General features: G+C 38.8%; 1 protein-coding gene across 5 annotated transcripts in view; it reads left to right on the forward strand.

Annotated features, from left to right (window-relative positions):
• fat1a (FAT atypical cadherin 1a) overlaps positions 1–21,831 on the forward strand; it is a 94,349-nt gene that overhangs the window by 52,322 nt on the left and 20,196 nt on the right. For all 5 annotated transcript variants that reach the window (XR_014204850.1, XM_082165728.1, XM_082165730.1 and 2 more), the window contains exons 6-13: positions 265–475; positions 1,954–2,093; positions 10,382–10,657; positions 10,893–11,103; positions 11,796–15,866; positions 16,574–16,770; positions 17,216–17,369; positions 21,104–21,337. Coding sequence is in view for 4 of the 5 variants with exons in the window: in XM_082165728.1 (XP_082021854.1) it covers positions 265–475; positions 1,954–2,093; positions 10,382–10,657; positions 10,893–11,103; positions 11,796–15,866; positions 16,574–16,770; positions 17,216–17,369; positions 21,104–21,337 (5,494 nt within the window). In the remaining variant the exon portion in view is untranslated. The remainder of the gene's footprint in view (positions 1–264; positions 476–1,953; positions 2,094–10,381; positions 10,658–10,892; positions 11,104–11,795; positions 15,867–16,573; positions 16,771–17,215; positions 17,370–21,103; positions 21,338–21,831) is intronic.

Here is a 21,831-nt window from a genome sequence, read left to right on the forward strand (position 1 = left end):
AACGTCACAGGGACAGGTGTTCTGGTAATGTTCTGTCCTTCCCGCATTTAGTAGTATTCAGATAATTGTATTTCTCCCTGATTGAGCTTAAAGTGTGGAATACCATTAACAGCACCAAACAGAATTGCAAAACTTATTATTGTTCCCAAACATATCAATCCCAAAACCAATTTTTAACATTACTGTTAGATTATTTATGGTAATAAATAACACAGTTATTTACGAGGTATTTTAATTTTTTGATTTGACACATTTATCTTTCAGATTAAAGCAGTGGATAATGGCCGACCCCAGAAATCGTCCACCTGCCGTCTACACATTGAATGGATCCCCAAGCCGGAGCCGAGCACAGTCCCTCTGGCATTTGACGAGCCGTTTTACTCCTTTTCTGTCATGGAGAGCGACCCCGTGGCACACATGGTCGGGGTCATCACCATGGAGTCTGTGGACACACCAGTCTGGTTTGAAATAACAGGTATGGTGGAGATAAATCTTCAGAGAGTTTGTTGTGTGTGTTGGTTTGACTGCATTTACAATTCTAAAGCTTGGATCCTAATAAGTGTCTTTTTTAGTACACAAATTTGTTACAAACTGAAATGATTAAATCTTCTAATGAGACTCTTTAGATGAAGTTTCTTTGCATGAATGAACTTCTATCTTTGTGTTTATCTTCTCAATAGAACTGTCATAATATGACATAATAGTTTGTATCCTTTCCCTTTATCTTTTAACAAATCTATCACTGACAACCTTTACTTTCTCTCTCTTTTCTACTTGTTCTCCTTCTTAATTTTGGAATGGTTTGGTTTCTTCTGCTTCTCTCCTCTTGCTTTCCTCCTCTTGATTGTCTCCTTGCTCCTCTCCATTGGCTTTTGGAAGAGGACATAGCGGCTAAAGAACTGTTTTACATCGTTCAGATGGCTTGCGACCTGAACTGCACTGCAGAAGGTATCTGCCGCAGATCTCCTAATACTACTGTGCGTGGCCGTTATGAGATCTGTCATGTGCTTTTGTACTCGTGCTGTTGTGATTGTTTCACATTGGTTGCACCAGGTCCCAAGTTTTGATTCTTTCTCACTAAGGGCTTACGAGCTGGCAATGAAAGAGTTACATTTCGATCATTAAATCAAAATTAGTTGTCTCTGTCTACCCTATGAGATTGTCTTACTATTGCATACATAAAGCATAGCTTATTTTCCTTGCCAGCCTATGCACTAAGTGTGGTTCACTTTGAAGGCCCAGTGCTCTCATTTTCTTTCATGTATGCTGTTTTTATTATTGTTGAATTTATGTTTGGTCATATAATCCGAAAATAATATACTGCTGGTGATTAAGTGGCTGCTGGCAAGATCAAAAGAGCAGGATGACTGATACATTTGTATAATACAAAAGTAATGATAGCAAATTAATCGAATAAATGTTTACTCAAAATAAAAATAAAAACACAAAAAAAACAGAATGTTATCCATCGGCAAAGCTGTTGGTGTTTTTAAAATGGCAAATAAAGAATTTTAAAATACTGATTAAGTCTTAGCTTTTCCTTCGACAGTTCCAAAAACTATCAATAGACAATTAATGAACTATGGCTATGAAGCACTATGGTTATTGACTGATATATATATCTCTGTACCACCACATTCTTGTATGGGTGAAATGGATCATTTATTTATATCTATTACTAAATTTGATATATTATTTTATTTCAAAATGCTTAATTTTAAATTGTAATGCTTAATTGGGCAGGAATATAGTAGTATAAATGTCAGACAGCCATTATTGTGGTTTACACAAAAAGGGTGAAACAGTTGCTGCAAAACCACAAACGTGACACCCTGACTTTTGCCACCTGTGCAGTTCTCTTTTTCTCTCTCCTGTCTTCAACTGCCTAACTTGTGATGATGGCCGTCTAATTTCCTGTCCATTTTGGTTGTGGTGAAAACCTCCTCTCAACAGGTGGTAATTCTGACAGTCGATTTGAAGTAGGGAAGGCGAGTGGGACGGTGATTGTGGCCCAAGTGCTGGACGCAGAGCAGAAATCCCATTACAACCTGACGGTGGACGCAACAGATGGCACCAGATCTGTCAGCACGCAGGTAATTGAATTGCTAATGAAGTGTTTATGGAAGCAGAGCATTGTGCGCTCACCAAAGAGGCTTGGGCTTCTTTTTTGAGATCACTATGAGGGGCAAAAAATGGCTCAGACTTTTTTGTGCATGTACATTTGACTGGTGGCAAGGAAGAGAAAAGCAACCCAAGCATTTCCAGGTTTCCAAATTGAGTTTCCTCTTTTGACTGCACTGGCACTGTAGGTCCCAAAGGTCTTTTCTGTATAAGCTCACATCAGCCTTCAGTATTAAAAAAAGGAGCACAGCATCTTGCTGTTGATGTGGATGTAGATAGGTCTAGTGAAAGCACGGAAATGAAATTAAACCTGACCTTCAAATATATGTTTTGCAGTGATTTTAGAGGTATATTTATAGATATGTTTTGCACAGGCTCAGTGCGGGCCAGGTCATAAGTTTATCTTAGAAAATGTTTTGAAATACCAGGCATTTGACAATTTCTCTAGTTAGAATCAGGTCAGATAATGTAGACATTTTTTGTCTAAAGGTTCCCTGAATGTTCTTTAAATACCTCACGTCACAACATGCTGGCAGACATTCCTTGGCCTGGCGGACGGAGAGTTTTTGGCCGGGGTTCCTGGAATCTTCCATTGTCTCATTCCTGGAGTGTGTGAGGAGGATGAAGCCGTCTGGCTCCCTGCTCTTTCATTTCGCTTCCTCTGACAGTCTCGCTCTTTTTCTTTAATTCAGTTTTATATCTTAGGAGAACATTAACCATAACTTTCAATAATGTGTATTACAAAGTTTTTCAAACTTATCAATTTACTTTGACCTTTGCATTTGTTACAAATAAGATGAATGATGACACTTACTCGGCTTATGCCAAGGACTTTGCCAAAAAAAAAAAAAATTGTTTTGGGGAAACTAACAGGTTGGGAGCAACAGGAAGGTTGGGAGCAATTTTAACACTACTGAAATGAAATGTGTGTGAGTAATCAAAGTATCTACTTTAATCAAAGAACACCAACTGAGTCAGCTGATCAGTATTTTATTAAACAGTTTAAACCGATTTAAAACAAAATGGCATATTTATTATATCACTTTTGTTCTAAGTACACATTCCTAAAAGCTAAACTAATTAGTACCAAATAAGTGAGACTATGGTTTATTTAAGTAGCATTTCTACTTTGAGGCACGCTTTTTTGTGAGTTAAATGGTTAATATAATGTAATTGGAGGAGAATGTAAAACTCTGACCTTTTATATTTACCTTTTATTTGATAGTATGATCTCATCATTCTCAAAAGTCCATTATTGGTACGGTTGCTTTTTTACTGGAATATTACCAGGAAGATTTGTAGTAGTCTGTGAGTTATGGCAGAAAGTGTAAAACACATTGCTCCTGGTCTTCCCTGCATCATTTATATCACCTCTAAACTGGCCACATAGTTTATGTACTGATTTCCTGTTGGAGCACGAGTAAATCTTTGCATATGGTCCTAAAGAGGTCACTGAAGAGCGGGGCTCTCTGGATGAGGGCCATGTTTTTGCCCTAACTCTCGTGAACAGAGCCTGCTTTGTGAGCGGCTCCCCAACCCCCCTCCCGGGATATGTTTAGGCAACACTGTCGGAACTCTCTTGTGATCAAGCAGACCACTGTGGCCAATGATACCACCAAACACATACATTCCTGCACGCAAAATTAACTGCCACGAATATCCTGAACTGAATCCCCCCCCCTTCCAAATCTCTCTCCCTCTTCTTGACAAAAATTTCCAAACACAAAGGCAGTGGCATGACACTGAGTCCTTGCGCTGCAGCTCTTCAAAGTGTCTCTCGATCGACCCTGCTTAATCTGAAACTATTGTTGGGCCCTCAAACCTTTCAAGTCAAATCAGTTACAGTTGTCACATTCACAGGGCACAGAGTGCAGACTTCAGTGCCCTGCATCTGGCTTTGCCTGGAGCTGCTTGTGCACACATTTTTCTTTTTTGGGTTTATCATGTTTATGTGTTGATAATCACTTCTTGAGGTTCATTTATGTATCCGTTGACCTTTAACGATTGAGGCTTTGATGGGAAATATTAATCTGGCTCTAAATCAGTGATTGCGTGTCTAATGTGAGTTTTGTTGGCTGATCTACTCTGTTTAGTTCTCTGTAATAAAAACTGGTATTAAAATCTTTTGTAAGTCTGAAAATCAACAACAGAAAAGAGCTTTTGGGTGATTCTCACAGCTTGTGTGGGTCATATTTCACCACAAAATCAAAAGGCAAAGAACATTAGCAAAATGAAGACCTGACTCGTTTATCACATTGATTTGAGTTGGATAACCTGTTACCATATTGATAAAAAAATACAAAGAGAAAGAAAATGTATTCCAATTTTTTTTATCAACAACATGTAGTGCATTAAATATTACACTACGTCAGGGTTTCCCAGACTGGGGTTCGTGAAGGAACTTCAGGGGTTTGTGAGTTTAATGAAAATGAAAATCCAGATTACATGTAAGCAGTTACTACCCATTATATGTATTATTATTTTTTTTTTATTTTTTTACAGTATTCATTCAGGCCCCAGTGGGAGCATCATTTAGCAATTTTTTGACACAACTGTAAAGAGAATTGTTATTAAAAAATTTATAAAAATACAGGAACATAATTTTTTTTTTATGCAAAATATAATAGATTATAATAGAAAATATAGGTCAAAATATAATTTCTTATTCTTTCCTTTTTTTGTGATGAAATACTACCTTGACATTAACTGCTAACTGATACTATAAACAAAACTAAATTGCAGAATCTATAACTTGTTTTACCATTTGCCAGGTGTCTCAGTACTGGTTTAACTCCAACTAGAGTTTTGCAGACATCTTTGGTACATTAGATCACCCTGACAGGAGTTTCAGCTTGCTGGCTAATTAGTAATGACAAAAGTCTGTTGTACTCAACACTTCCTAATATCTCTGTAAATGCTCAGGCAGGTGCTGGAAAACAAACTAGGCCAAACGAACAAATCAAGCAAATATTTGCCCTTAAAACATTAAAGAGGCGATATTAAGTGCACGCCTGCAAGCTTTCATCTTGCATTACAAAGCAAGAGAAAGATGGATGAGCAATATAACCCATTTGAAACTTGTTTCATCTTTGATTTCTTCATTGACCAACTAATGAGTTTGGCTACGAGAAGCACTTGTTTTGGAACAGCTGCATCTAAATACGAGCAGGTTCCAAAGTCAATTTCAGCATGTGACCCAGGGAGTATATCTACAACTATATCATGTGCCAGTTGTGTTTGAAAGAAAACACAATCTTGAACTGATTACAGCTGATTGATTTGTGTGAATGATTTTTGTTACCCCTGCAACCCACCAAATGCACGTTTTTAATCATAAATCTGCATTCAGGCTCCACTTTTGCCTTTGTATGTCTAGTGACCCTCTCCTGAAGCGATTTGCTCTCTCCTCCTCGTGGAGCCGCATATCTTTGTTTAAATCAAAGTCATGTGTATTCCACATGGGCTTGCCAGACCTTCTCCATGCTCTATTTTCATTGTTTTTGCCATTTATCTCTACACTTCTTTTTTTATCTCTCTTTCACCCCAATCTCAACAAAAGCACCACATTTCAGACAGGCAATGAGGGATTATGATTATTTTGGAAGGGAAGAAAAGAATGCAGAGGGGGAGGAAAGTGTATGCTGGGTGTAATCCTATTTTAGGCCTTCTGAGAGAATGTGTAGCAACCCTGTGTGTTTGCGACTGTGCCAAAGTCATTTTCCCTAAGACATGTCACATACAAAGAAATATGGGGATCTTGGTGAACAGTGCCCATTTCTGCCTGTGATTTCTTACCTTTCTTTGAGGGAATGCCCTTCAGAAAAAAATACCCATCAGATATTTTTTCTTTTGATGAGCCCCACTGAGTGACACCCGATCAAAACTCATGAATTAAGTTTTGGGTCCATAAGATTTTTTTTTAAGAAGTCTCTTATGCTCACAAGTATGCATTTATTTGTTGTGAATATTACAATTTAAAATAATGGTTTACTAATTTAATATTTTAAAAAGTAAATATGTTTTTTCCTGCAGCCATTACTCCAGTCTTAAGTGTCGCATTTTGTCTTCATAAATCATTTTAAGATGATTAATTGTTGAAAGTTGTGCTACTTGTAATCAATTTAATGCATCCTTTCTACGTAAAAGTATACATTTCATATACAAAAAAACATCTTACTGACCCCAGACGTTTGAACTGTAATATAATAATTACACATGCCACAATACCTGTGCCTGGCACAGTAAGGATGTTAAATCTAATAAATAGCTTGCCTATAATTGTGTGAGAGAGTTTTCAAGGTATGTGCATGCCTATGATTCAATAACACCCTGATCGAGACAAACAAGGCATTGAGGCAACCACGGAGGTCAAGCATCAGAGATTAGCTGAACAAATTGGATTATGACTGCAAAATGGAACAATTTTCAAGAGACTAAAATGTGACCAATTTTAAAATGCAATTTAGTCTGAAGTCTAAAATTACAACTGTTGCTAAAAGTATCGGTGGTATGTTCCATGTTATAATTGTCCTGTCTGTGTGTGTGTGTGTGTGTGTGTGTGTGTGTGTGTGTGTGTGTGTGTGTGTGTGTGTGTGTGTGTGTGTGTGTGTGTGTGTGTGTGTGTATTATTTTTTTTTTTAACCCAGCCTGAGAGATGTCCATATGTGGGAGATAATGCCCGTTTAAGTGGTATAAGTTTGTAACTAGAATTTCACTTCAATAGTAGGCTGTATCTTATGGATCATCCGATGTGTGTTTGTGTATGTATATATATCATGTTCACATATATACAGTAGATCTTAATTTTCATGTATAGTGTTACATTCCTCTCTGCTTTTCTCTCTCTCTCTCTTGCTCTTATTCTTATTGTGCCTCCCTTCTGTTCCTCATCTTTCTCCTCCTCTGTCTTTCACATGCACATCCTTCTTCATCTGTCATTCACACTCTCTGATATTTTCCTTTAATCACTCCCTCACTCACCACTTCCTCTCGAATCCCTCCATCTGTCCTTCTTTCTCTATGTGTGTTAGAAATTTGTGGAGCTCCTTTGAGCTTTTTCCCTGTACATTTGCATCACAGTCGCAAAGCCTGTCGTGCTGCTTAGAAAGCATCATGGAAAGCAGGCAGAATATAAACAAATACAAGCTACAAGCTTCATCTATTTACACCGGTGCTTTCAGTTGACTGTCTGTGCTGGCATGATTTATGAAAGAAAAAGAAAGCCAGGCTGCATGCCTCCAGGGAAAGGTGTGAGAAAGAAGGCAAGAGAAGAGAGAAAAAGGCCAAGATTTCTCTTCCCTGACCTTTGACATTCGATAAAACCAAACATGTTCTTCAGGGACAGGGGACGTGCTGATGCTGTCAGGACAAGTGCGAACATTGTCCACACTCACACCCACATGGGGTAATCTTGAGCTGAGAGTAAGTGGCAGCTAACAGCTACATTTATATATATATATATACAATTTTATTTATTTATTGGCTTCGTCCATCAAACGTGGGTGAAAAATATATGTTCCAAAGTGAAACAACACATTTGACAGAGATGATGGTTTATGAAGTGTTGAAACTTCAAACCTATTGCAAAAATGTATAGTGAATCAGAATGTTTGACCAAAAAATTTCTTCATTTAATGTGAATTATATTTGGTATGTTTAATTTTGTGGTAAGCAGGAGTTTTTTTTTGTTTGTTTTGTTTTTTAAGAAATTAATACTTTTATTTATAGCAAGGGTGCATTAAATTGTTCAAAAGTGACAGTAAAGACTTTTACATTGTTACTAAAAAATTTAAAACTGTTTTCAATTGTGATAATAATAAGAAATGTTTCTGTATTTTTGATCGAATAAATGCAGCCTTGTTGAGCATAAAATACTTTAAAAATATTACTTGACTCCTCAAACTTTTAAACAGTAGTAGTATTATGTTAGATGTTTAATTTAAGGCAAATGATGAGTTAGAGTACAGCTGGCAAGTACCTCGCTATTAGATATACATTAGATTCAATACATGGTGATGCATTGCTATATCGTATTTCGATTATGACTGAAACTGCTGCAAATGCGCAGCAGAACCCAATCTTCAGTACCAGTTTTACATTTGACTCGCTTCGCTTTTGTCTAGTATGACGCCTCATAAAAGAGGCTCTGACCTCAGTGAGAATGCATGAAGAGATGCTTATTTATATGACCTGCTCCTTCAGTAACTGAGCTCTCGGAAATGTAATGAATATATGAATTAGAATTACATGCACATATATAAAAATGTTAATAAAAGGATCTAATGTAGGTATGTAATAGATTGATATGTCACTGAATTTACATCAGCCCAAGTTTAGAGTATATGAGAATCTGCTCATTAAAATGTTTATGAAATGTTTGTACGCAAATATGATGCTTAGAATAGAGCTTTCATGCTTTCCAGACGATGCACTCTTTTTTACGGTTGCTGATTGGTAAATTCATTCAGTCGTAACTCTGTGACATACTAAAACTGTCCCTCATATTCCTACTTTCACTCCTGTTCAGTCACTTGAAAACATATGTCACTAGAGGAACACATATGTGGCCAATTTATTTCTGAGGATTCTGGTTTGAATCAGTGGATCCGATGAGCTATAACCTTTTTTTATGCAAAACGGCGCCACCTGATGGCTGGCATGTTGAACTTTAATAATTCAGAGCATTTCACCCCTTTGTTTTCCATCCTGGTTTTTTAAAAGTATGTCTGATTGTATAAACACAGCTCCTAGTATAGACTGAAAATGTGTCTGTGCTTAAATTAGCTATCTATACTAGCATAAGCCAATGCACAAGAAGTGTGTGCATTGAGCATTGCTAAAAAGTCAAAATGCTCATAAGTATGCAGTGGAATAACCTTGGCATTTCACTCGCTGTAGGACTTTTAACTGTTAATGAAACACATCCAAGTGCATTCACAATACAATCATTCCTAACCATAGAAAATGTCAACATGCAATGTTATCACAACCAGCCACAACTCATTTGGATTCATGTCGGTTTGCTAACATTCATTGCTGAATGTAAGTCATAAGTAACCAGGCATTTAAATTATTGCCTGAGTTATTAAAGGTATTGATCCACTCAATATTAAAGCAGCCATAGGAGTTCTGATTCCCTGAGGTAATGGACAGCAAACATAAATGAAGTTCAATGTCATGATGTGCAATCTACAACTTAAAATAAAATAAAATAAAATAAAATCAATAGTCTGTGTGTAGTCTAAACAACTAGTAGCTGACTAATCTGTCTTAAAATTGCTCTATATAATTAGGCTGATTATTCTTGTCAACTAAACATTGATCAGATAAGGTACCTGACGGATATTCTACAAATGTCACGTGTCTTCAAACACTCTATCAAATCCCAAATCCCAATATGCATAGTGCTAATATACACTCATAGTGTGCTGTAGTACTCCAGAAAAATTGTGATCCTAAACTTTATCTCCATACAGAAATTCATTATGTCATGACTTAACAAGTGGATAACTATAACTTTTATTCAAATTTGCATGCAGCCATCATAGTCCTCACAAACAATCAGAGACCTACAGATTATTCACAACCTTGCTCACAGCAGGTGATCTGAAATCTAGTTGTAATTGTCTAGAAATATATTGTTGAATATTTGTTACAAAGCTGTGCTTTAATGGCTGCAGGGGCGATGCTTTAAAGAGGAATAATTTAGACACCCAGCTTCCCTGAGAGGGTTTACCTGAGTTGACAGGCACAGAGATGTGAGGTTGTGTCTTTTAATTAATCCTTTTGAAAGCATCCGTAGTCCTTACTAAAAAATGGATGAATGTAGATAGTCACTAGTCAACAGCATTGAAAAATTAGTTGGCTGTTTTACTGGCCTATCCTTACTGTCTCGCTGATCTTCCTCTATTTCACAAATTATCAGTTTTGTTCTACAGTTTTGAAATGCTGAATGAATTTGAGCTTTGGTGAATTTGTATATGGGTGTACATTTAGGATGCAGTCAGTCTCTCACTCTCTTCCTGTTGCCCCTCTTACAGTGGTCTCTGTTAGCCAGATATTTAACTTATTTTACAGATTACTTTAGTTTGTTATGGTTTTAACTATTCCTCATTGAATGTCAGTGATGTGATCAATGATCATAGTAATGTTATCATCATATCATTATTAATGGAAATAAATTGTTACACTGTACTTACTTTTAACAAGGCTTTATAGTTCCTAAATTATTTACTTTACTTTTTATTGTATGTTTTTACAGGTTCTTATTAAAGTGATTGACACCAACAACCATCGTCCTCAGTTCTCTAAGTCTAAGTATGAAGTGGATGTCCCTGAAGATACCCCACCTGAGACAGAAGTGTTACAGATTACAGCTACAGACCAGGATGAAAAGAACAAGCTTACCTTCACCCTCCTCAGCAGCACTGACCCATTCAGTCTACGCAAGTTCAGACTAGATCCTGGAACAGGAGTGTTGTACACTGCAGAGAGACTAGACCATGAAACCATGCACCAACATACACTAACTGTCATGGTAAGATCATGTGGTCGGCTATCTACATCATCTATCCAATTGATTTTTCTGTCTGATTTAGAAATGTTCAACCAGTCAGCCATCCATAAGCTTAAAACTATCCTGGCAGTTTGTATTTGCTTTAATTCATTAGACATTGCAAGTGTCTGATGTGTTTCACATAAGCTGGTAATTAAAGTGTTGAAATGACTGGAGAATTGCTTTTTTATCCTTTCATCCGCCCTCCACACTGCAGGTACGAGATCAGGACATTCCTGTAAAGCGGAACCTGGTGCGTGTGATTGTAAATGTGCAGGACACCAATGACAATGCACCTTGGTTCTCTGGTTCACCATATGTGGGCCGTGTGTTTGAATCTGCTGCCATCGGCTCTGCGGTGCTTCAGGTCTCTGCTCTTGACAAAGACAAAGGCCAGAATGCTGAGATCATCTATAGCATTGAGTCAGGTAATAAATCTGGTTGATTTGATTGCTCTTGACGTTAATCCAATTTGTCCAGGAAACTAACTATGTATACATATGATGTATGAAATGTCGGAACATGGAAAAGGCAAGGAAGTAGAAAAAGGCTGTAAGTTTGAAAACCTATCATGCCGTCTTAGTTTTAACATGAGATATTGTTGAGAGAGCCACAGGAGCAGCCCATTCTGGCCACTTAAGAGTTGAAAATGTGGGAGATATTGAATGTGGCAGCCAATGATCCTGCAGTCCATCTAACTGTGTGAGACTTTTGAAAGCAGAGCATAGCACAGAAATTATGCCAAGTGGCCTTTTGAGAATGCACATATTTGAAATGTCTGAGATTACAGAAGCTAATTGAAATGTACTGTATATGTGTGTGTGAGACAGCAAACATTGTTCAGATAACATACTGAATGACTGACGCTTAGGCAGCTGATTAGTCTAAGGCAATACAGCCGCTTCCTTTCATCAACTAACTGCAAATTCAAATATTCAGTATAAATAAAGCAAAACAAAGAGATTTATGCTTACAAAAGGACTTTGAATAAATGCATCCATGATTTTTTTACTTTCCTCTTTAAAGTTTAAAGTTTTACACCAAAGGTTTAAACGAATGAGTTCTAAAAAGTCCTGAAAATGAAATCTGAGTGAATGATCTTTTTCATTTTTCTTCCTAGGAAATGTTGCCAATTCCTTTGCCATTGATCCTATCCTGGGCACCATCAGTGTGGGAAAGGAGCTGGACCGTAGCAACAAGAACCATTTTGAGCTAACTGTGAAAGCCTCTGATAAAGGCATACCACCTCTTAGTGTTACTGCTGCTGTTGACATAACTGTCACTATTTCTGACAATGCCATCCCTAAATTTTCAGAGAACGAGTTTTCTGCTGAGGTCAGTGAAACTGCTTTGCCTGGAACCTTTGTAAGTTTGGTTGCCGCCAACAGCCAATCATCAGTATTCTATCAGATCAAAGACGGAAACATGAATGGAGCATTTGACATCAACCCAAACTCTGGAGTTGTTGTGACCCATTCGGTTGTGGATTATGAGACTATTCCTTCATACAAACTAACCATTCAGGGAACCAACATGGCCGGTCTGGCAAGTAACACTACTCTACTGATTCACTTGAAGGATGAGAATGACAATGCACCTATATTCATTCAAGATGAGTTCACTGGAATGGTCAGCGAGTCTTCTCCAGTCAACAGTGTAGTCCTCACTAAAGACAACATACCACTTGTCATCCGTGCGTTAGACACTGACCGTGATGCTAACTCAAGGCTGGTCTATCAGATTGTGGAGCCATTTGCCCATAATTACTTTGCAATCGACTCTAGCACTGGTGCAGTCAGAACCATCAGCGAATTGGACTATGAACAAAGATCTGTGTTTCGCTTTTCGGTTCAAGTCCACGATATGGGAATTCCTCGTCATTTTGCAGAGAAGGCTGCTAATGTGACGATTGAGATCCTGGACATCAATGATTGTCCGCCTCAATTCAGCCAAGATCTATATGAAACCACAGTCTTAGTGCCAACTTTCAAAGGAGTGGAAGTGATCACAGTAAATGCATCAGATGCAGACTCTGGTCCAAATTCAAGGCTGTTTTACTCTATTGTTGAAGGCAATATTGGAGAGAAGTTTAAAATGGACCCGATCACAGGGGTTATCACTATTCAAAATGTCACTCAGCTTAGAAGCAGGTATGAGCTCAGAGTGAGGGTGTCTGATGGCAGGTTTTCTAAAACAGCTTTAGTAAAAATAAATGTCAGAGAGAATAAGGAGAGTACTCTGAGGTTCACCCAAGAATCTTATAAGGCCTCTGTGCCAGAAAATTCCTTAGAGAAGAAGACTTTAGCCGTAATAGCTGCAGTGGGAAACCAAGTCAATGAGCCTTTGTTTTATACCATTCTGAACCCTGATAAGAGATTCACAATAAGCCGTACCTCGGGAGTACTCTCATCTACAGGCACACCCTTTAATCGAGAAGAGCAAGGCATATTTGATATTGTGGTCGAGGTGACCAGAGAAGACAAGTCATTTGATGTAACCCATGTCCTCGTCACTGTGATAATTGAGGATGTCAATGACAACCCACCTGTGTTTGTCAATTTACCCTATAAGGCACTAGTGCAGGTTGACACAGAGGTGGGTCATGTCATCACAAAAGTGACTGCGGTTGATGCAGATATTGACAGAAATTCTGAAATCAGCTACCATCTCCAGGAGCTAAATGAGTTTATTCAAATCAGCATGGATGGTGAAATCTCACTTACAAAGAAGCTTGAGAAAGACTCACTTAATACTGAATTTGTAATCACCATTGTAGCCAGAGATGGAGGTGAACCAGCACTTTCCTCATCCATTGAAGTGCCAATAATGGTTGTAAACAAAGCAATGCCTGTGTTTGAGAAAGCCTTCTACAGTCTGGAGATCCCAGAGAGCATACAGTTACTAACACCTATTGCACACATTCAGGCTAATGACTCAGAAGGCCCTAGAATTGTGTACACAATCACAGAAGGGGACCCTCTCAACCAGTTTTCCATCAATTTCAATACTGGCGTCATTCAGGTTTTAAAGCCTTTGGATTTTGAGACCCACCCAGCCTATAAACTTAGTGTAAGAGCTACCGACTCACTAACTGGTGCCAAAGCTGAAGTGTTTGTTGACATAATCTTGGAAGATGTTAATGACAATCCACCTGTTTTCTCTACCAAATTGTACAATGCAAGTCTTTCTGAAGCATCAGTGATTGGGACGTCTGTATTGCAAGTCTCAGCTACAGATGCTGACACCGGTAACAACAAAGTGCTCTTTTACCAGATTGTTGAAGATAAAGACAAGAGCTCTTATTACTTTAGCATCGACCGTGACACGGGCACAATCTGGACAGCTCAGATGCTTGACCACGAAGAAAAACCCTCACATAAACTGATAATTAGAGCAGTGGATGGTGGAGTGCCTGCCCTTTCCAGTGAGGTCATAGTATTAATTGATGTTACAGACCTTAACGACAACGCTCCAGTGTTTTCACAGAATGTCTATGAAGCTACGGTCAGTGAACTGGCCCCCCGTGGTCACTTTGTCACCCAGGTTCAGGCTTCTGATGCTGACAACTCGGATAGTGGTAAACTTGAATTCTCAATTATATCAGGAAATGAAGGGCAAAACTTTGCTATAGATCCAAAGACTGGGGCTATACTCATATCAAACCACCGGAAACCCCACATGGAGTCTCTCTATAACATCAATGTGTCTGTATCAGATGGTGTATTCAGAAGCTCAGCTATTGTGAAGGTCAATGTTATTAGTGCTAACTTCCACAATCCTACCTTCAACCAGGTGGATTACGTGGTTGAGCTTCTTGAGAACTCACCGGTTGGAACAATGGTGGCTGAGGCTCAAGCGACAGATGAAGACTCAGGCACATATGGAAGACTCACCTACCATATAGTCAATGAAATTGCTAAAGACAAGTTCTCAATCTCTGAAAATGGAGAGATTTTTACTTTGGAGAGTCTTGACCGAGAGAATGCATTAGAGAAAGTGATTCCGATTTCTTTAATTGCTAAAGATGGTGGTGGCAAAGTTGGCTTCTGCACTGTAAATGTGATCTTAACGGATATTAATGATAATGCCCCGCAGTTCAGAGCTTCTGATTACAGAGTTAATGTTGCTTCCGATGTGCCAAGAGGAACAACCATACTTAAGATTGCAGCATCCGACATGGATGAAGGTAGTAATGCAGACATCACCTATTCTATTGAAGCGGACACAGACAATGTTGAGGAGAATTTTGAAATCCACCAGTTCAGTGGTGTCATTGTAACAAAGGAAAGCCTCATTGGATTGGAGAACCAACTATACACGTTTCTTGTGCGAGCAAAAGATGGCGGAAATCCTACCAAGGCCTCTGTTGTTCCCGTCTATGTCAGGATTCTTGCACCCGAGGTCCCAGTGCCAAAGTTCATAGAGTCCCACTACAGATTTGCCATAGATGAAGATCTTCCTCTTGGTTCAGAAATAGATGTCATTCAGGCTGAAAGTGATCAGCCAATCTTTTACAGCCTGGTGAAAGGGAATACTCCTGAGAGCAACCAGGATGAGGTATTTGTGGTTGACCCCAACTCAGGATCTTTGAAGCTGGAGAAGAAGCTTGACCACGAGAGCACCAAATGGTATCAGCTATCCCTACAAGTACAAAGCGAATATGATGGTAGTAAAGTGGTCTCCGCTGTGGACATTAGTATCCAGGTCAAAGATGTCAATGACAATCGACCGCTCTTTGAGTCAAACCCTTATGAAGCTTTCGTTGTGGAGAATCTCCCAGATGGCACTTCTGTTATACAGGTAAAGGCCACAGACCTGGACTCAGGCACTAATGGCCATGTGGTTTACAATCTCGATCCCAACCAAGAGACAAAGGACATAGCAGAATTGTTTGCGATCAACAGTGAAACTGGATGGATTACCACATTAAAGGAACTGGACCGTGAGAAGAGAAATAAATACACTGTTTCAGTCTTAGCCACTGACCGTGGAGACAAAGAACAGCTGATGACCAGTACCAAGGTGGATGTCACAGTGGTAGATGTGAATGACAACCCCCCAAGGTTCACAGCAGAGATATATAAGGGCACAGTAAGCGAAGATGACCCACCTGGTGGAGTCATTGCCATTCTTAGCACTACAGACCTGGACACAGAGGACAATAATAAGCAAATCAGCTACTTTATCACAGGTTGGTCTGATGTTGATTTTGTATTTCTAGTTTAATTTTAGCAGTTGCATGCCACCATTATCATTTGAGTTGAATTTGAAAGGATAGTATAAGTTTACTACTTTATAATGGAATCATTTATTGTACCAGCAATTAATAATCTGTGGGAAGCCTCTCAAAGCTAATGCAAAATATCCTATGAAGTGATCAAATTGTCATGTTTTAAGGGATTTCTGTGTAAAGAATACTTAGATCCCAATGAGATTCTAAATTGAAAACTGGATAGTTTTCCTATAATGACGCTTTTAAAACAAAGTGGGAATGTTTCAGCTCTGGTGATAATTAATTAGCGCAAACATCGATGCCAAGCTGGAGATGAGATGAACCCTTTCTGGCACAGAAAACAGTCTCATTACATCCACTCGTCTTCGCCTTTTCGTAGAGTGATGACAGAAATTGGCACAACAAGTCACACTGCCACTTATTTATATAGTCGCTTTGTGTTACTGTTGTGAAGTCCAAGAAAACAAGAAGTGAAGCTTCATGAACGCTGTAGATTATTCATTGCACTGATATCTCACAGTGACCTGTTAAATAAAACAGATATAAATTGAGTCACTACTATAGCTACTACACATACTGCAGAAAACCCCACAAATACATAGTCAATTTATCTGCCATTCATGTTCATTAGTTTGACTGAAATTTCTCATGTTTGCTCTCTGAAGGTGGAGACCCCTTGGGGCAGTTTGGCATTGAGCATACTCAAGGCGAGTGGAAGGTCTCAGTGCGGAAACCTCTCGACAGGGAGGAGAGGGACAATTACTTGCTGAACATTACGGCCACTGACGGGACCTTCACAGCCAAGGCTGTTGTTGACGTCAAGGTCTTGGATGCCAATGACAACAGCCCAATTTGTGAGAAGGTATGATAGTTAGTTTTGTGTGTATGTGTGTGTGGGAAGCAAAATGTCATGTAGTCTGATTCTGTCAGTTCAGGGGAGGGTGCTGCCTACCCGCTGTGCATGCTAAATGGGACGAGACTTAGAGAGAAAGAGAGAATGTCAGGAGGGATTTGAAAAGGTCCTTATGTGAAATGCAGCATTTAAGAAACAAAGAGAGCGATTTTGCACTAAGAGAGGGTTTTGTGAGGGCTAATGTGCTTCCTTTACTTATTGTGATCCTTTTTGAATAATGTTAATTTAATAGAACTCCTGCGGTGAAAATCTTTTAGCCCTCTTTTCAATTTGGCTTTACAATTATCACCAAGCTCTTCCTCTGTCCTGTCATTTCTCTCTTCTTTTTGGCCCCATCATCCCGTTTTTGAAGTCACTTCTGCTTGTCACATGTCTCCCTTTCTGTTGTTTGCAGTCATTCTATATGGAAAGCGTCCCGGAGGACTCCCCTGCTGGTAGGCTGATCCTGCAGGTCTCCGCCACCGATGCCGACATCCGTTCCAATGCACAGATCTCATACGAGTTGCTAGGGTCTGGATCAGAGCACTTTAGCATTGACTCTGAGACAGGTATGCTTTGGTATTTGCATGTGCACGTCGAATAGGCCAAATGTACCTTTGGTAAAATGTTGTGTTTGATTTATGTGGCCCCATGACCCTACTCAATCTCTTTCAATATTGCACAGTGAGAGGGTCCTCAGCAGGGTCAATATGTATTATGAACTCTGTCAAAGCTTTAGTATTATTGTGCATGTTTATGCGTTGTAAAGCCTTAGAAAGAAAAAAATATATATATTTTAAATTGTGGATATTTATATACACAACTGTTTAAAAGTTTGGGGTCACTAAGGCTACGTTCACACTGCAGGCTGAAACGACCCAATTCCGATTTTTTTGCCCCTATGCGACCTGTATCTGATCTTTTCATGACAGTCTGAACGACACAGATCCAATCTTTTCAAATGCGACCCAGGCCACTTGGGTATGTGGTCCCAAATCCGATACATATCCGATCTTTTGAAATGCGACTTCAGTCTGAACGGCCAGGTCGCATGTATCCGACCCGCACGTCATTGATACGCGGAAAACGTCATAATTCTGCGTTGAAGTAGTCGTCGGTTTGAAAACGGACTGCATATTCGTCGAGCTGAGGTAAATCTGCCGAACGGGTCGACCTCGACGAGCCCGTTAATAAAAAATAAAAAATAAAAAAGCCCACGGCCATTATATATACGTTATGTTAACTTATTTGTGCTGAATCTGATATTAGATAGGTCAGCGGCTGCTGTCTGGCTCTTGTGTAACGGTCGCTGCGCGCGCTCGTGTGTTTGTGTGTGTGTGTGAGAGAGAATCACAGTTAAAGTTTAGCTACTTGCCTACTTCCGCAAACAACAAGTGACGTCGTTGACCGTTGAGTACTCTTCTGCGCATGCGGGTCACTTCTGGGTCATTTCACGTTCACATAGGAGATCACAAAAGGTCGCATTTAATTGGAAATGTGAACGGCCTTGCAAAAAAATCGAATTTTTTCAAAAAATCGGAATTGAGCATTAAGCCCTGCAGTGTGAACGTAGCCTAAGATTATAAGTTTTCCAGCAAGGAAGCATGAAATTGAGCAAAATTGACAGTAACGATATTTACAACATATTTCTATTTCAAATAAATGCTGTTCTTTTAAACTTTCTATTCATTAAAATTCTGAAAGAGAATGCCTCATGGTTTACCATCACAGGAATAAATTATATTGTAAATAATTATATTAAAATAGAAAACAGTTATTTTAAATTTGAAAAATATTAAACAGTATTGCTGTTTTCACTGTATTTCTGATCAAATAAATGCAGCCTTGGTGAGCATAAGACTTTTTTCTAAAACCTTAAAAAATCTTACTGAGCCCAAACTTTTGAATAGTAGTTCTAAGATCTTTGTCTCAACAACCAGACAAATACATGTACATTTACATTTATTCATTTTGCAGACGCTTTTATACAAAGCGACTTACAAATGAGGAATACAGCAAGTGATTCATTGTGAAGAGGCAAACAAACACAAGAAGTGCTCATTCTGCTCAAAATACAGTTTCAGACATTGCTTTGAGTAGAATAAGCTACAATAGGGAGGGATTAAAGGAAAGGGAAAGCTTAGAATTTATATATATATATATATATATATATATATATGAGGTTAGGTGCTCATGGAATAGATGAGTTTTCAGCCTGGACGAGAAGTTGTGTTGCATGCTCTGTTAGGAAAGGCCTGATCTTCCTGATGTTGTGTAGTGCAAACCTGCATGACTGAGCTGTCTTTGCGATGTGGTCTTTGAAGGTATGTTGGTCCTCAAAGATTACTCCAAGATTTCTAGCAAATACTGTAAATGCCACATACCCACAGAAAAATTTCAGCACCATTTGCTTATGCCTGCAGTCAAACACATCCCATTTAAAACCATAATGATTTCTAATTTAATTACTTGTATAATTCCAGGGAAGAATGTACACCCTTGGGCTTTTATTACTGTTTTCCAGTGAATACCACAGAATTCTGTTTCTGATATTATTCTTTTACATTTTTTACTTGCCTGTTTTAACATACTCGCTCAGAATATTTTAATAAACATTTCAGCAAGTGTTGCCCCACTTCAGCTATTAACTCTAGTAAACTGTCTCTCAACTGTGTGAATTAAACATTGGTTCCAGCCGGAAAGAGAGCAGAAATCAACAGTGGGTTTGTGACAGCGTCACACTGCTAATACACAAAAGCTTTTGTAAAGGCGCTACTCACTGGCTCTTTGATAACACTGAGTGTGAAGGCAGGGAATGCTGGCTCACAAACTGAAGGAGCGCTACTGTTCTTCTGTGTGGGTTTAGTGTGCATGGAGGATTTTCTTCACTTTTTTCCCCCCTTCGTTCCATCGTGGAAAAGAAGAGGAGCATTATAGTAAGTTAGCAATGCAAAGAGTGCTCTCGTTCGAGCCAACCAGACCCCTGAAAGCTGGCGGCTGCTTTTCCAAGGGTGACTTTCCCTTTTCTTCTTTTCTCACTCAGCTCACTCTCCGAGCAGCCCACATGCCGACTGCACTTTATCCTCCCTTACTATTTCTCACCATCCCTCTCCTCTTTAATATTTTCTGTTTCATAAAGCCGCTCAGCACAAGGATGATTTTAGCTCCCCTCGAGAGGAAACTTTTGGACATCCTGCATTCTTTCTTGAGATGTGCCCCAGCTAAAAGGTCGACACCAAACAGCTGGCACACAAAAGTGCAGTTTTAAATTAGTGACCACTTCAAAGGAATGTAGCTCACGCTTGCTGAAATTATTAGGTCAGATAATTTTCTCATCACAGAGATGACTGTCTCCCTCGCTCACTGCTTTTCGTTTAAGGGCATTCTTAGAGTGTCCTCTTGACTTGACAGATGAGAGAGTTTGAAGTGGAATTGGATTGTATCTTGTTTAATTAGTGCAGTGCCAGCTAATGTTCAAAATTCCCTCCATCAGTTTTTTATTTTATTTTATTTTTTTAAGCAAGCGACAACTATGATAAATATACATAAAGAAACTTTCCAGACATGAAGAATGAGAGAGCAGTAAACTATTTGTGTGGGGAAGCAGCATCAGGGTGCCTACAAGCTAGACTTTATGCTAATTCACAGAATGTGTTTGTTCTCCCAAAAATGAAAAATGATGTCATCATTTGCTCACACTTGTGTTGTTCCAATTTCATAAGAATTTCATTCATCTTAAATACAAATGAAGAAAATTTACATTTTGGCCCCCACTGAAAGTACATGCAACCAAAACTTTGACACTTCAAAAAGTTGTTAAAAACATTGTAAACGTAATCCGACAGATCACTTTATATGATGAACGAATATAATTTAGGCTTTTATTCACATATAACCAATGATCAATGCACATTCATAGATCACATTAAATATGGTCAATTAAATGAGAAATCTTTCAGGTTTCATATTTTTTTGCGTTTCGAAGGTGAACAAAGTCTATTGGGTTTGAAGGTGAGTAAATTATGACAGAATTTCAATTAAAAGGGTTGCAAAAATGCAGAGGTTCATGAAAGTGAAACTCTGTTGTGCAATCAAAAGTTTTTACCTTTTGATGCAACACAGAGTTCTGACCAATTTTGGACCAATGAGATTTCATAATGGGAAGGGCTACTCAGCACGACTCTGTGGTCACAGCTGGGTAGAAAAAAAATCACATAATTTACATGGAAGAGCTTTTATCTATTGTGACATTCTTATCACATCTGGTTAGGACACAGTGTAAAGTGTGTTTTTGTATTATCAGGTGAATTGAAAACCCTTCTTCCTCTGGATCATGAGGAAGAAGAAGTGCACAAGATGAAGGTGCGTGCTCTGGATGGAGGTGGACGCTTTTGTGAAGCAGAAGTTGAAATCACAGTCGAAGATGTTAATGACAATGCTCCGCAGTTCACCTCTGACCCCTACACCTTCACTGTGTTCGAGAACACAGAGATAAACACACCTGTGGCTCGCCTGTATGCCTCAGACCTGGACACAGGTAAGATCTCCAGTTCCAGTACAATGATCAGTGGTGTAACTTTGTTGGGGGTTCAGTCAGACAACTATCAGTGGGGGATGCTAATACAATATGTACAATAATAGTTGCAGAAAAAAATAACATCCAGAAATCAATTTCAATAGTACATTGACTCAAATGTATCGACACAGAAGTCATGTTTAATGTGATAATAGTTTCATCCTTACATCTACTATAATACAATATATTGTTAATCACGAGATTCTTCACGTTAGTGAATAAATACATAGATTTGCATGGAATTCTTGTGTGTCTTAATGGTCTGGTGGTTTAACTTTTGTTAAGCGTGTCAGAGAGGTTTTGGATTCTAATACGGCCTCGTGTATATATACCTAAGTAAAATAAATAAATAGCCAAAGCTATAACATTCATGTAACATGTGGGTGGCACTGCCAATAAAGCACCTAAAAGCTGTCACAAAGAACCGGCAAAAGTAATGATTATGAATATGTAAA

Source organism: Leuciscus leuciscus, assembly GCF_965113295.1.
Source record: "Leuciscus leuciscus genome assembly, chromosome: 3".
Classification (NCBI taxonomy): Eukaryota; Metazoa; Chordata; class Actinopteri; order Cypriniformes; family Leuciscidae; genus Leuciscus; species Leuciscus leuciscus.